At 54.0% G+C, this 12,086-nt stretch overlaps 1 protein-coding gene across 8 annotated transcripts in view; it reads left to right on the forward strand.

Moving 5' to 3' along the window:
- DNM2 (dynamin 2) overlaps window positions 1-12,086 on the forward strand; it is an 88,549-nt gene that overhangs the window by 72,584 nt on the left and 3,879 nt on the right. For all 8 annotated transcript variants that reach the window (XM_018051081.1, XM_018051076.1, XM_018051078.1 and 5 more), the window contains 4 exons: window positions 4,621-4,730; window positions 7,470-7,581; window positions 8,274-8,438; window positions 11,793-12,025. In XM_018051081.1, the coding sequence (XP_017906570.1) occupies window positions 4,621-4,730; window positions 7,470-7,581; window positions 8,274-8,438; window positions 11,793-12,025 (620 nt within the window). The remainder of the gene's footprint in view (window positions 1-4,620; window positions 4,731-7,469; window positions 7,582-8,273; window positions 8,439-11,792; window positions 12,026-12,086) is intronic.

Genomic DNA, 12,086 nt, shown 5'->3' on the forward strand with positions numbered 1-12,086 from the left:
GCAGCAGGATTAATAAGCAGCAGGGGCGGGTCACACACTGCCTGTGGGCCTGTGGCCAGGGCTGTGAGTGAGTGCAGCCCCTGCCGACGCAGGCTCCGTGGCCTGGGCCCCCGTGCTTCTCTCCTGTCCCTGGAGAGGTGCAGAGGCTCTCCTTGCTGTCAAGGTGATGTTAGGTGGCCATCATTTGGGATCTGTGACAGAGGTCCCAGATGAAGACACTTACAGAGATGGTGTGTTTCTTCCCCACATCCCTGTGAGCTCTGCACCCCTGTACTGTGAGGCTGTCCGGGGCCCAGGCTCCACCTGCCCTGTTGCCACCTTAAGACATAGCTCCTCCCTGTGGTCCCAGACGGCTGCCCCACACCCATCACCATACGGCCCTGATATCGCTCTGCTCACATGCCCGTGAATCTTGTCATATAGCTGCTGTATGTTTAGTTCGCGTGGGATGGCACAGCCTCCAAGGTGCCCTTGGAGGAGAGGCTGGGCACCTCTGATCAGCCCTGGAGATGTCCCACCTGGCTCTCCTCCCTTGGGGGTTCTGGGATGACACCCCATGCCTGGGCAGCCGGTTGACCCCACCCCAGCTGTGTGTATTACCACCCAGGCTCAGAGAGGAGGCAGGTAGAACTTGCGCTCTCTTGGGGCCCGTGGGGGAGCCCTCTCTTGTTTATGAAGCCCTTGCCCCATGCCAGGTTCACTGGCTAGGTGAGCCCGCCATGGTCCCCTGGAGAAGGCATTCTCTTCTCCCCTTCCTCCTCAGCAGTACTCGCATTCCTTTCGTCAGGTAAGGAAACTGAAGCTCTGAGCAGTGACTTGCCCCTGTGTCGCAGCGTGGGGAAGGGTCCCTGAGTGGTGGGTTCAGGGTGCAGGCTCCCTGACCCTCAGCCCCTCAGCCCCACGCCTGGATGGTTCCCCACTGCCCAGACCGGAAGCAGTGCTGACAAGCGGCGGGTGTTTGAGGAAAGAACGTCATCACCCCACTCCCCTTGAGGCCCGAGACTGACTCCTGGAATGTTGCGAAGCCTTGGGAGGCCCGAGTCCCTGAGGGGACCCTGTCTGGGTGGCTGCTTCTCCACCTCTGGGGTGGGGGAGATGTGATGTCCGGGGAGCCTTCCAGGGTTGTGCTGTGGAGGGAGGGTGGGACCGGGCGGCCCTCAAGGAGCCTGCGTGGCCGCAGCTGCTCCTCAAGATGGCCGGGGTGAAGTGGGGGCGGCGGGCGGCGCGTGCACGTTCCTTCCCCCTTTCCGTCCCCGAGTCTGAAACCCTGTCATCAGCTGTCAGCTGGTTTGCGCCTTTGGGCTTCGAGGGAGCCCCAGGGCAGGAGTGACAGACCTTGGGCGGTTGGAGAGGGGCATCGGGCTGAGACCCCAGCCTGGCAGTTTGCCACAGGGCACCATCACGAGCCCAGTTTTTAACTCCAGGAGGGGCCCTTCATTCCTCCTGCATCTCAGGGTTGAAAGTGGGAGCCGCAGACCCTCCCAGGGTGGCCCCAGAGCAGAGGCTAGGCTGTGTTGGGAGGAGGGTCGTGCGCCCGCCAGCGGTAATGAGAACCAGCAGGCCCGTGAATGCGGCCCTGTGTGCGCCCCAGACACAAAGCGGGCGGAGGTGGGGAGGGGCGCGCGCGAAGTCCTTTCTCTGCCCGTCCCCTGCCTCTCCCCCTCCCCACAGTTGGGATCCCCAGCAAGGACCCTGAGAATCCCACCCAACCCGGAGTGGCCACTCCCGGAGTCAGGCCACCTTCGTAGAGAAGCCTCAGAGTGAGGCAAGACACCAGGGTTACTTTATTTAAAGAATAAACAAGAGATGGTAGTTCCAGGAGGGTAGGCGCAGGGAACTGACTTCGCCAGAGCCCCTAGCCCCCCAGCCAGTGTCGGAGTGCCCTTGGCCTTTTCCTGGCACCTCTCCCCCAACCCCCGCCCAAGCCCTTCTTCTTTATTCCAGAATCTTCTGTCCAGATCTCCACCCCTGTGGGGAACAGGGCAATGGGCGATGACACTCACCTCCGGGTGTGCCTCACTGTGGGGGTGGCAGCGAGTTTGGAGGGGGCCCATCCCGACGTGCTGCTCGCCCGAGCCCAGCCTAACCAATGTGCAGACTACTGTACACATTCCGAGCCCCCTGAACAGGTAGTCTGAACACTGGGCTGGCAGGGCCGGCTGTCCATCCATCCCGCGGGCCCCCTGGGCAGCGGCAGGGCCACCGCGCCTCTGGCACCTCCGAGGAAGCCACCCGCCCGTGACTGTCTGCTCGTCTCTTCTGACGTGGCATGGCTGGGGCCAGCGCGCATCTGGAGAAAGTTGTGGGTTTTCAGGAAATCCTAGGGAGGCGGTGGGGGTGGGGGAGGCGGGGGTGGGGACAGGGAGGGAGGGTCTGGGACCAGGGCCTCTGCCAGCAGGAGAAGGTCTCTGGGGTGGGGGCGGGGTGCACACGCGCCTCCATGTCTGTGTGCTGTGCTGTGTGTGTGTGTGTGTGCGCGCGCGCGCGCGTGCCCGCAGCATCAGGAAGGCGGCCGCCCTGCTCTGGGCGGAATCACACTATAAACAATTCCAGATGTGGTGTCTTGCTCAGGGCTCGAAAGGACTGTGTGTGACTCAGTGACTTGGCCTGGCTGGCCGACTGGAAGCTTCCTGCCTCATGATGACATGATAGGGTGGGGACAAGCAGAGCTTCTTCCACAAATTTCTGGGCCAGGAACTCAGACCCCCAACCCCTTGTGAAACCCCTAGAACTCTTCCCCGAGAGGTCAGGGGGCCTGCCCACACCCACTTTGGCGTGAATGGGGGGTGCTCACCTCCTTGGCTGCCGGGCTTCTCTTCCTGCCTCTCACTGTGGCTTGGCCTGGAGGAGCAATGCCCTGCTTCCTTCTTGCATGGAACCCTGTGGACTGACTGACCCTGGAGCACAGAGTGACAGACAGACAGACAGATGAAAACCCCAGGTGCCTTGTAAGCGCTGACTCCAAGGTGGGCATGTGCTCAGAGTTTTCAGTGTCCGTCCTCACCCTGGACCAGGAGGCCAAGGCTCCTATCCACCTTTTTGATTTTTGTTATTTGTTATTAATTTTTTTTACCGTGCCACAGGGCATGTGGGATTTTAGTTACCTGACCAGGGATCGAACCTATGCTCCCTGCATAGGAAGCATGGAGTCTTAACCCCTGGACTGCCAGAGAAGCCCTTCCTACCCACCTTTGACAGCTGAAGAAACTGAGGCAGAGGAGGGACAATAAGTGGGGCGGGGCCTGGCCCTTCTGATCTCCTAACACCCCAGTCAGGACTGAGCCCCTGCACCAAGCTTGCCCCTTCAGTAGTCCTGAAACTCCAGGCAGCCCTCCACCCACCGGGGAGCCCCCAGCTCCCTTTCCCATCACCACTGAGGCCACTTTTGAATTCGGAAGCAGCCGTCTTTGTGGGGCTTTGTTCTGATACCTTCCAGAGGTCAGGGGTAGGATGGCTGTGGTGTGAGGGAACTGGTCTCTATTCTCCAAAGGTATCCAAGAGGTCAAAGGCCAGGAGGGCAGTGGGGAGACCCTGGCTTCTGAAGTCCCATGTGGCCCACTCCACTGCTCTGTGCCCTTGGGTGACCAGCAGCCCTCTCTGATCATGCTGCTTCCCAGGCAGGGATGTGTGAGGGTTCCAAGAGCTGCTGGACACAGCATGTCTCCTCAGCCCCTGCGAGCTGTTGGGAGTTGGGGAGACCCCGACACTGTGCTTTGGTTTTCTGATGTAGAAAACCCAGTTAATATGCTGCCACCTCCACCCCCGAACGAAGACTAATGATGCGTTTGCAGGGGCATACAGTAGGTGCTTAGCTGACATCACTGGGGCTCCAGAGTGTGACTCCCAACTCAGACTCACCAGGCCCAGAACCTTGGCCAGGAGATGCGCCCTTTCTGAGCTGTTTGCTCAGTAGCCAGCAGGACCACCGTGCCTGGCACTCAGTGGGCATTTTCTGAACAAGGCCAGCCAGGCTTTGGAACTCAGGCCTCAGCTCGAGGGCGCCTCCCTTTCCAGCTTTGCCCAACCCCTACCCCCACTGCCTGCCCTTCTATGCCTCAGTCTGTCTCTCTTGAAAATGGGATCATAGTGGTAACTCACTCGCAGGCTTGTTGTGAAATTGTAGAGGACTTAACGGTTACGTTCACTTAGTGGTTGGGATCCAGGTATAGTCAGAGCTGGCCGGTTTTGAGTATCCCCTGTGTGTCAGCAGTGAACCAGACAGGAGTCCCCACCCTGGATTCAGGGGTCCCAGTGACCCAGGTCGATAAGCAAGATGTGTGGTATGCTGTGTCATGTGAGGACAAGCACCAGGGCGAAAAGTAGAGGGTGAGTTTGGGGTGGGGTTGGAGCAGGCCTTGCCCTCTGCACAAAAGTGTCGAGGGAACCGTGTGGACGTTGAGGGTGGAGGGCAGCATTCCACGTGCAAAGGCCCTGGGGTAGGAGCCCACTTGAGATGTTGAGAGAGAGTCAGAGGCCAGCGTGGCTGGGTCAGGTGAGCGAGGGGGAGATGGGCCAGGTAAGTTCATCTGGGGAGAGCGAGCCACATGGGAGGCGTTGGATGTTGGCCATGGTCCTTGTGGTAGAGTCCACCAAAGCTGACCCCTCCCCTTCCTCCACCAGGAGAAAGAGAAGAAGTACATGCTGCCTCTGGACAACCTCAAAATCCGTGACGTGGAGAAGGGCTTCATGTCCAACAAGCATGTCTTCGCCATCTTCAACACAGAGCAGAGGTGAGCCCACCCAGGACCCAGGTCCCGGGGAGACCAGTGGCTGCATTCGGTCATTCTGCAGCATCCGCAGAACGCTTACTGTGAACAGTCCCTACCTAGGGTCTCAACGGCCCAGAAAGGGAGTCAGTCAAGAAACAGAAACGTGCTTCTGTGGGGCGGTCAGGGAAGGCCCTTCTGGGGAGAGGAGAGAAAGAAATGAGCGGAGCCAGGGCGGATTCTAAGCAGACAAGGGACTGGACCTGGGGCTGGTACTCGCGGGCGCCCCCTAGTGGCCATGAGCGGAACAGGCTGAGGAGGCGGGGGTGAGGGTGGGAGGCCAGGGAGGAGACAGCGGCACTGGCCCAGGTGGGCAGTGGTGGGGCTGGACCTGAGGGGCTGAGGACGCAGGGGAGGAGCGGATGGGTTCCAGCAGAGGGACCAGACTCCTGGCGGCTGTGGATATGAGAACAAAAGGACTGCCCGGGGACGGAGCTGCCGTTGGCTGACATGGCGCAGGCAGAGGCAGAAAAGGCTTGGGGCCAGTCAGAGGCTGGGTTTGGGCGATGCTGAGGGAGAGGGGCCTGTGAGATTCCAGGCGGAGTGTGAGGGAGGCAGCTGGGAAGGTACAGGAGACTGATGTTCAGGACTGCCCTCTGGGTAGGAATATGAACTAGGGATTCATTGCTCTGTGGTGGTGTTTCAGGTCTGGAGGGGGCAAGATCCCAGGGCCAGTGTAGCAGAGACGAGAACAGCCCAGGAGACTCTCAGTAAAGCCATCCCCAGGGATGTTGGTGGGAGTCTTTAGCAAAAGCCAAGGCACTTCTCTCAGCTTGGGAAAAGACCCAGTTGGCAGGGGGTCTGAGAGCAGGAGGAACGGCTCAGTGTGGACCCAGGAGGGCCATCACACCATCACGCAGGGACCCCCTCACGCCAGGGTTCAGCCAGAGCCTGGTCGTCCTTCATGACTGGCCAGCAGGCACTGGCTTCGTCTCTGCTGGCCTTGGACTACCTTCCCCACTGCCCATTCACACCCACTAGTTCCAGCTGAGCCACTGGCTTGTGCAAAAACAGCTCTGTCCTGCTCCTTTCTGGGCTGGCCTAAAGCTCTGAGATCTTCTTTGACCATCAGCTGCCTCCAAAATCTTTTATAGCCCTTTTAGGGCTATAGGCACATTCCTCCCACTCTCCACCTCCCACGCCTAAGAAGCCCTAGGGTATCTGGGAGAAACTGGGCTCTGCAGCGGGACAGGCCTGCTGGGAAGCTGTTCCTGGCTGCAAGATGCCGGGCAGGCAACACGCTTCCCTGATCCTGTGGTCTTCCATGCAGTAGGGTGAAGACATTGCCTAATATATTATTGAGGGGTTCAGGAAACAAAGAATGATAGTAGCAGAAACAAGATAGAAGGTTGGTGTTTTTTTAATATAAATCAAGTTCAGACTTTACCATCAAGGGCAGGTTGGACAAGCCCACAGGCATCCAGACCCAGGCCCTCCTTCTTATTTCTCAGCTTTCCTCCTCTCTGTCCAAGATGGCTGCCCAGTCTCCAGCCATCATGATGATGTTCCAGGCAGCAGGAAGGAGGAGGAGGAGCAACAAAGAAATGCCCTGGAAGTCTCAGGGCAGCCACTCACTGACTGCTGGTTGGCCTGAGGACTGTCGTGAGGCCATGTGTGCCTAATCTCAAACCCAAACCTCACTGGAAGACTTTGGGACAGTTTGGCCGTCTCAGCCACACCTGCCTTGCGGGACAGGGTGACATGCATGTAGCATGGATCCTGGCCCCTGTATAGAGAGAACACTGTCCTTAAATGCTGGCTAGTGCCCATCTGTTTTCCCTCATCTCCCAGCCTTGTGGCTCTGCACCTTCTGCTCACAGACCCACATGTGCCCAGCAAGTCACAAGCCTTCACTGGGAGTCCTGCCCCTGGCCAGCTCTACCTCCCTTCTAAGAATCTGGGCACGTGCTGGACCTTCTGTGTGCAGTGCAGTAGCCACTGCCTACATGTGACTATTTAAATATAAATCAGTGGAAAAAAGTCTTAAGATCACCTTCTTGGTCACCCTGGCCCATTTCTTGTGCTCAGAAAGAAACTACCTGTGACTCACGGCTACTGTGTCGGGCAGCACAGGCAGAAAATGTTCCCACTGTCACAGAACATTCTTTTGGACAATGCTATAGTCTTTCTACCAGGGTTTCCCTGGTGGCTCAGAAGGTAAATCCGCCTGCAATGCAGGAGACCCAGGTTCAGTCCCTGTGTTGGGAAGATCCCCTGGAGAAGGGAATGGCAACCCACTTCAGTATTCTTGCCCAGAGAATTCCATGGACACGACTGAGCAGCTGACACACGCACGGAGTCACCTCTCTAGAAACACTTTGATGGGAGCTCTCCAGCTGGCGAAGAGTGTCATGGGTCACTGCCCACTTTTAGTCACTGCCCCTCCAGGAGAGCATCAGGAGGGGAGTGGCTGAGCTCACAAACAGAACACCAGGGATGCTGCTAGATGCAGGCTCTCATGGAGCACACACCCTGCTCTCATCACAGTTTTGGGTGTCACAGGCATGAACTCATGAAGCCTCCATCAGGCCAACGTGGTGTAGAGGCCACTGCCATCCTGGGGCCTCTGGTCATGAGCACCAGGGGCAGGGGTGAATCCCTGTCAGTCAGGCCAACCTCAGAGCCTGCACGCCAGCTCCTTGTACCCACTGGGCCCCGGGCAGGGTTAGCCACGGGCCTTTCCCTCCCTCCCTCGCCCCGCAGGAATGTCTACAAGGACCTGCGGCAGATCGAGCTGGCCTGTGACTCCCAGGAGGACGTGGACAGCTGGAAGGCCTCATTCCTCCGAGCCGGGGTCTACCCGGAAAAGGACCAGGTAAGAGCACCCTGAGCTGACCCCTCCCTCCCAAGAGAAGAAGGGGAGCCAGCATCTTATGGGCTGGGTCGTTTTAGGCTGTTTGCCAGAACTCTCTGAAGGCATGTAACTCATACCCCCTTGCTCTCTGTTTTTTAAATTTTTATTTATTTATTTGGCTGTGCCGAGTCTTAGCTGCAGCACATGGAATCTAGTTCCCTGACCAGGGAGTGAATCCAAACCCCCTGTATTAGGAGCATAGAATCTTAGCCCCTGGACCACCAGGGAAGACATCCCACACTCTCTTGAACAAACAAAGCAGACAGGGGATTGGGGGGTGTGGTCCTGTCATCAGCACCTAGAAGACTGTCCAACTGAAGTCAAGGACAAGGATACACATGGGCCGGGATCCTGTCTGCTTTATTCTCTCTCCTCTTTCTGTCCTGAGGCAGAGTGAACATGGCCCCAAATTAATGTGTTGTCCCATTCCCCAGCTGAGTGTCTCTAGCCCACCTTGGGCCGCAGTCACCCCAGGTCCAAGCAGCTCAGGCCGGGGCCGGCAGGGCTGCACGGTGCCAATGCAGCCATCAGGGGCCAGCCCCAAGGAGTCAGTTGCGGTGGGAGAGGGCAAGCAATTCCCAGAGGAGCGGGCGCTCCCCAGGCTTGCCTCAGACCATGATTACTACCTTACCACTTTTCCTCCTTGCTTGCAGGCAGAAAACGAGGATGGAGCCCAGGAGAACACCTTCTCCATGGACCCGCAGTTGGAGCGGCAGGTAGAGACCATTCGCAACCTGGTGGACTCGTATGTGGCCATAATCAACAAGTCTATCCGTGACCTCATGCCAAAGACCATCATGCACCTCATGATCAACAATGTGAGTGCCCACCCCTCCGGGGCCCACCCCACCCTGCAGCCAGATGTGGCCTGAACACACTCTGTACCAAATTAAAAACTCAGGGACTTCCCTGGCAGTCCAGTGATCAGGACTCTGCTTCCGCTGCAGTGGCACAGGTTCAGTTCCCACTTGGGGGACCAGGATCTCACATGCTTCATGACCAAAATAAAGGAAAAGATAAAAATTAAGTCTCACCACCTGATTCAAACATCACAGTCAGGACCCCCTAGCCTATCTTGGGAAATGGGAAGGTACAGGCCACCTGTACCCCGCTCAGTGGGGTCATTGAAGCTACCACCACACGTGTGCACTTTCTCTGAAGTTTTTTAGCTTTATAGTAACCCTAGGAGAAGGGACTGCTGTCATCCCCATTTTAGAGACAGGAAAACAGAGGCCCAGAGAGGTTAAAAAACCTGTTCCAAGTCACTCAGAAGAGTGAGAGGTAGGATCCATTCAAGCCCCGGCTAAGTCTGTCCCCGCCGTGGCCTCTAATGGCCTGTGCCCCGCCTGCCTTCATCCTGCTACCCGAGGGCTCCCGAGCCTCTCAGGGCATCTGGCATATCTTGAGTGAAATATGGCTACGCCAGTGTCTCCTGCTGCAGGCTGCTGGGACGGCTCAGGCCCTGGGCTCAGCACTGGGCACTTAGCTGTGTGTGTAGCCCAGGTTCAGTTTGTCTTGTGACTATGAGAGCTCGTAGTAGGACAGTGCCTAAAGCAAGAATCTTGTGTCCCTTCCCTTTCACTCTGTTCTTCCCAGTCTCCTCCTCATGGGTGTCCTGATACATTCTCGCATGTGGATGGGATTGGCAATATATAGGCTGCTGCAGCTGTGCAATTTTAAATGCATGTATGCTTTGATCCAGCAGTTCCACTTGTAGGAATGTCTCCCCACAGAGACATTTGCCAGCATGCAGATTGAGCACACGCGTGGTTATTCTCTTCAGCATGTTTTATAGTGGCCAAGAAATAGAAATCTCTATCCATTTCTTAGAATTTGTTAAGTAAATGTCCATTTTATTGCAAAAAATACCCAAAAATAAAAGGATGAAAACTTTCTCCAGGTCTGTACTAACTTTATTAAAGTGGAAAAGGTATAGAGCATAACAGAATGATCAAGAAGGCTTTATTTGTGTAAAAACAGATAAGAAATCTTCTCTATATATAATATGCCTAGGAATCTGGAAGTTTGTACAGGAACCTAGTGACCCTGGAAGGGGAACTCAGGGGGCCTAAAGAGACCAAAGTGGACAAAGGAGACTTTTCACTGTATTTTTAAGTGATACTTTTTTTCCTTTACTAGTTTTTCAAAATTTAAATGCTTGAATAGCTAATGCATTTACATGGTTTTCAAATGCAAAACTATCCAGCACTGTCAACTTTGCGTGAGCTTGGAAAGTTCATTTGAGGAAATCCATCTATATATATTTTTTTTTTCATGTTCTTTCCCATTACAGTTTATTATAGGATATTGAATATAGTTCCCTATGGTATATACAGTAGAGCATTGTTTATCTATTTTATATGTAGTGGTTTGTATTGGCTAATCCCAAACTCCTAATTTACCCACCACCTCAACCACCAATGTCTGTTTGGTAACCATAAGCCTGTTTCTGTTTTGTAAATGAGTCCATTTATATAATATTTTAGATTCCACATATAAGTGTCTTCAGTTCAGTTCAGTTCAGTCACTCAGTCATGTCCAACTCTTTGCGACCCCATGAATCGCAGCACGCCAGGCCTCCCTGTCCATCACCAACTCCCGGAGTTCACTCAGACTCCCGTGCATCGAGTCAGTGATGCCATCCAGCCATCTCATCCTCTGTCGTCCCCTTCTCCTCCTGCCCCCAATCCCTCCCAGCATCAGAGTCTTTTCCAATGAGTCAACTCTTCTCATGAGGTGGCCAAAGTACTGGAGTTTCAGCTTTAGCATCATTCCTTCCAAAGAAATCCTAGGGCTGATCTCCTTCAGAATGGACTGGTTGGATCTCCTTGCAGTCCAAGGGACTCTCAAGAGTCTTCTCCAACACCACAGTTCAGAAGCATCAATTCTTCGGCACTCAGCCTTCTTCACAGTCCAACTCTCACATCCATACATGACCACAGGAAAAACCATAGCCTTGACTAGACGGACCTTAGTCGGCAAAGTAATGTCTCTGCTTTTGAATATGCTATCTAGGTTGGTCATAACTTTTCTTCCAAGCTTAATATGATGATATCTGGGTCCATCCATGTTGCTGCAGATGGCATTGTATCATTCTTTTTTTATCACTGAGTAGTATTCTATTGTGTGTGTGTACCACATCAGTATTCATTCATCTGTTGATAGACATTTAGGTTGCTTCCATGTCTTAGCTATTGTACATAGTGCTTCAGTGGACATTGAGGGTGCATGTATCTTTTTGAATTATAGTTTTCTCTGGATATATGCCCAGGAGTGGGATTGCTGGATCATATGGTAGTTCTGTTTTTAGTTTTTAAAAGAACCTCCATACTGTTTTCCATAGTGGCTGCACCAATTTATATTTCTACCAACAATATAGGAGGATTTGTTTTTTACAAACCCTCTCCAGCATTTATTATTTGTACATCTCTTGATGGTGGCCATTCTGAGTGGTGTGAGGTGTACTTCATTGTAATTTTGATTTGAAGTTCTCTAATAATTAGTGATGGACATCTATTCTTAACCAGACAATTGTAGAAGGGGACTTTGGTTACAAGATCTCATATATCCATTGAATCAATTTTTCTGTCTCAAAGCCACTCTTGCCCTTAATGGGGAAGCTCTGAAAGCATAACCTCCAAAATCAACAAGTTGGCCATTTCCACTTTTATTTAACCTTCTTGTAGAGTTACTAGCCCATGCATTTAGACAAGAAAAATAATTTAAAGGTGTGAATGTTGAAAACAAATGGGAAAAATTGTCCTGATGTAAACATGAACTTGTGTACCTAGAAACTCCAAGAAAAGTAACTGAAAAACTGCTATATCTTGTAGGAGGATTCAGGAAGGAACAAAGTATTAAGTTAATGAACAGAAACTAGCAGTGTTAAACAAAAGTCAGTTTCAAGATATAATGGGAGAAAAGATAGCTACTAAAGATAAGATTCTAGGACTACGTTTCACAGGAGTCTCATGATTGAAAGAACACTGGCAAGCACCCCGAGAGACCCAGGAGATCCCTGTAGAAAGCTCACCTCCTTGTAAATATTGCCCACGTTCCCTAGTAAAGTTAGACTTTAAAGAAGAGCATGGTGAACCAAGCCCATCACAGCAGCTGGCTGAGTTCTCGGCTGGTGTGGTGGGAACCTCTGACCTCTCCAACCCTTGCCCCAGACGAAGGCCTTCATCCACCATGAGCTGCTGGCCTACCTGTACTCGTCGGCGGACCAGAGCAGCCTCATGGAAGAGTCGGCTGACCAGGCCCAGCGGCGGGACGACATGCTGCGCATGTACCACGCGCTCAAGGAGGCGCTCAACATCATTGGGGACATCAGCACCAGCACTGTGTCCACTCCCGTGCCCCCACCCGTTGATGACACCTGGATCCAGAACACCAGCAGCCACAGGTCCGTGAGGCTGGAGTGCCCACAGGCTGAAGAGGGTACTGCCTGTGGGTTTCCAGCTCTA

This window comes from Capra hircus, chromosome 7 (assembly GCF_001704415.2).
Source record: "Capra hircus breed San Clemente chromosome 7, ASM170441v1, whole genome shotgun sequence".
NCBI lineage: Eukaryota > Metazoa > Chordata > Mammalia > Artiodactyla > Bovidae > Capra > Capra hircus.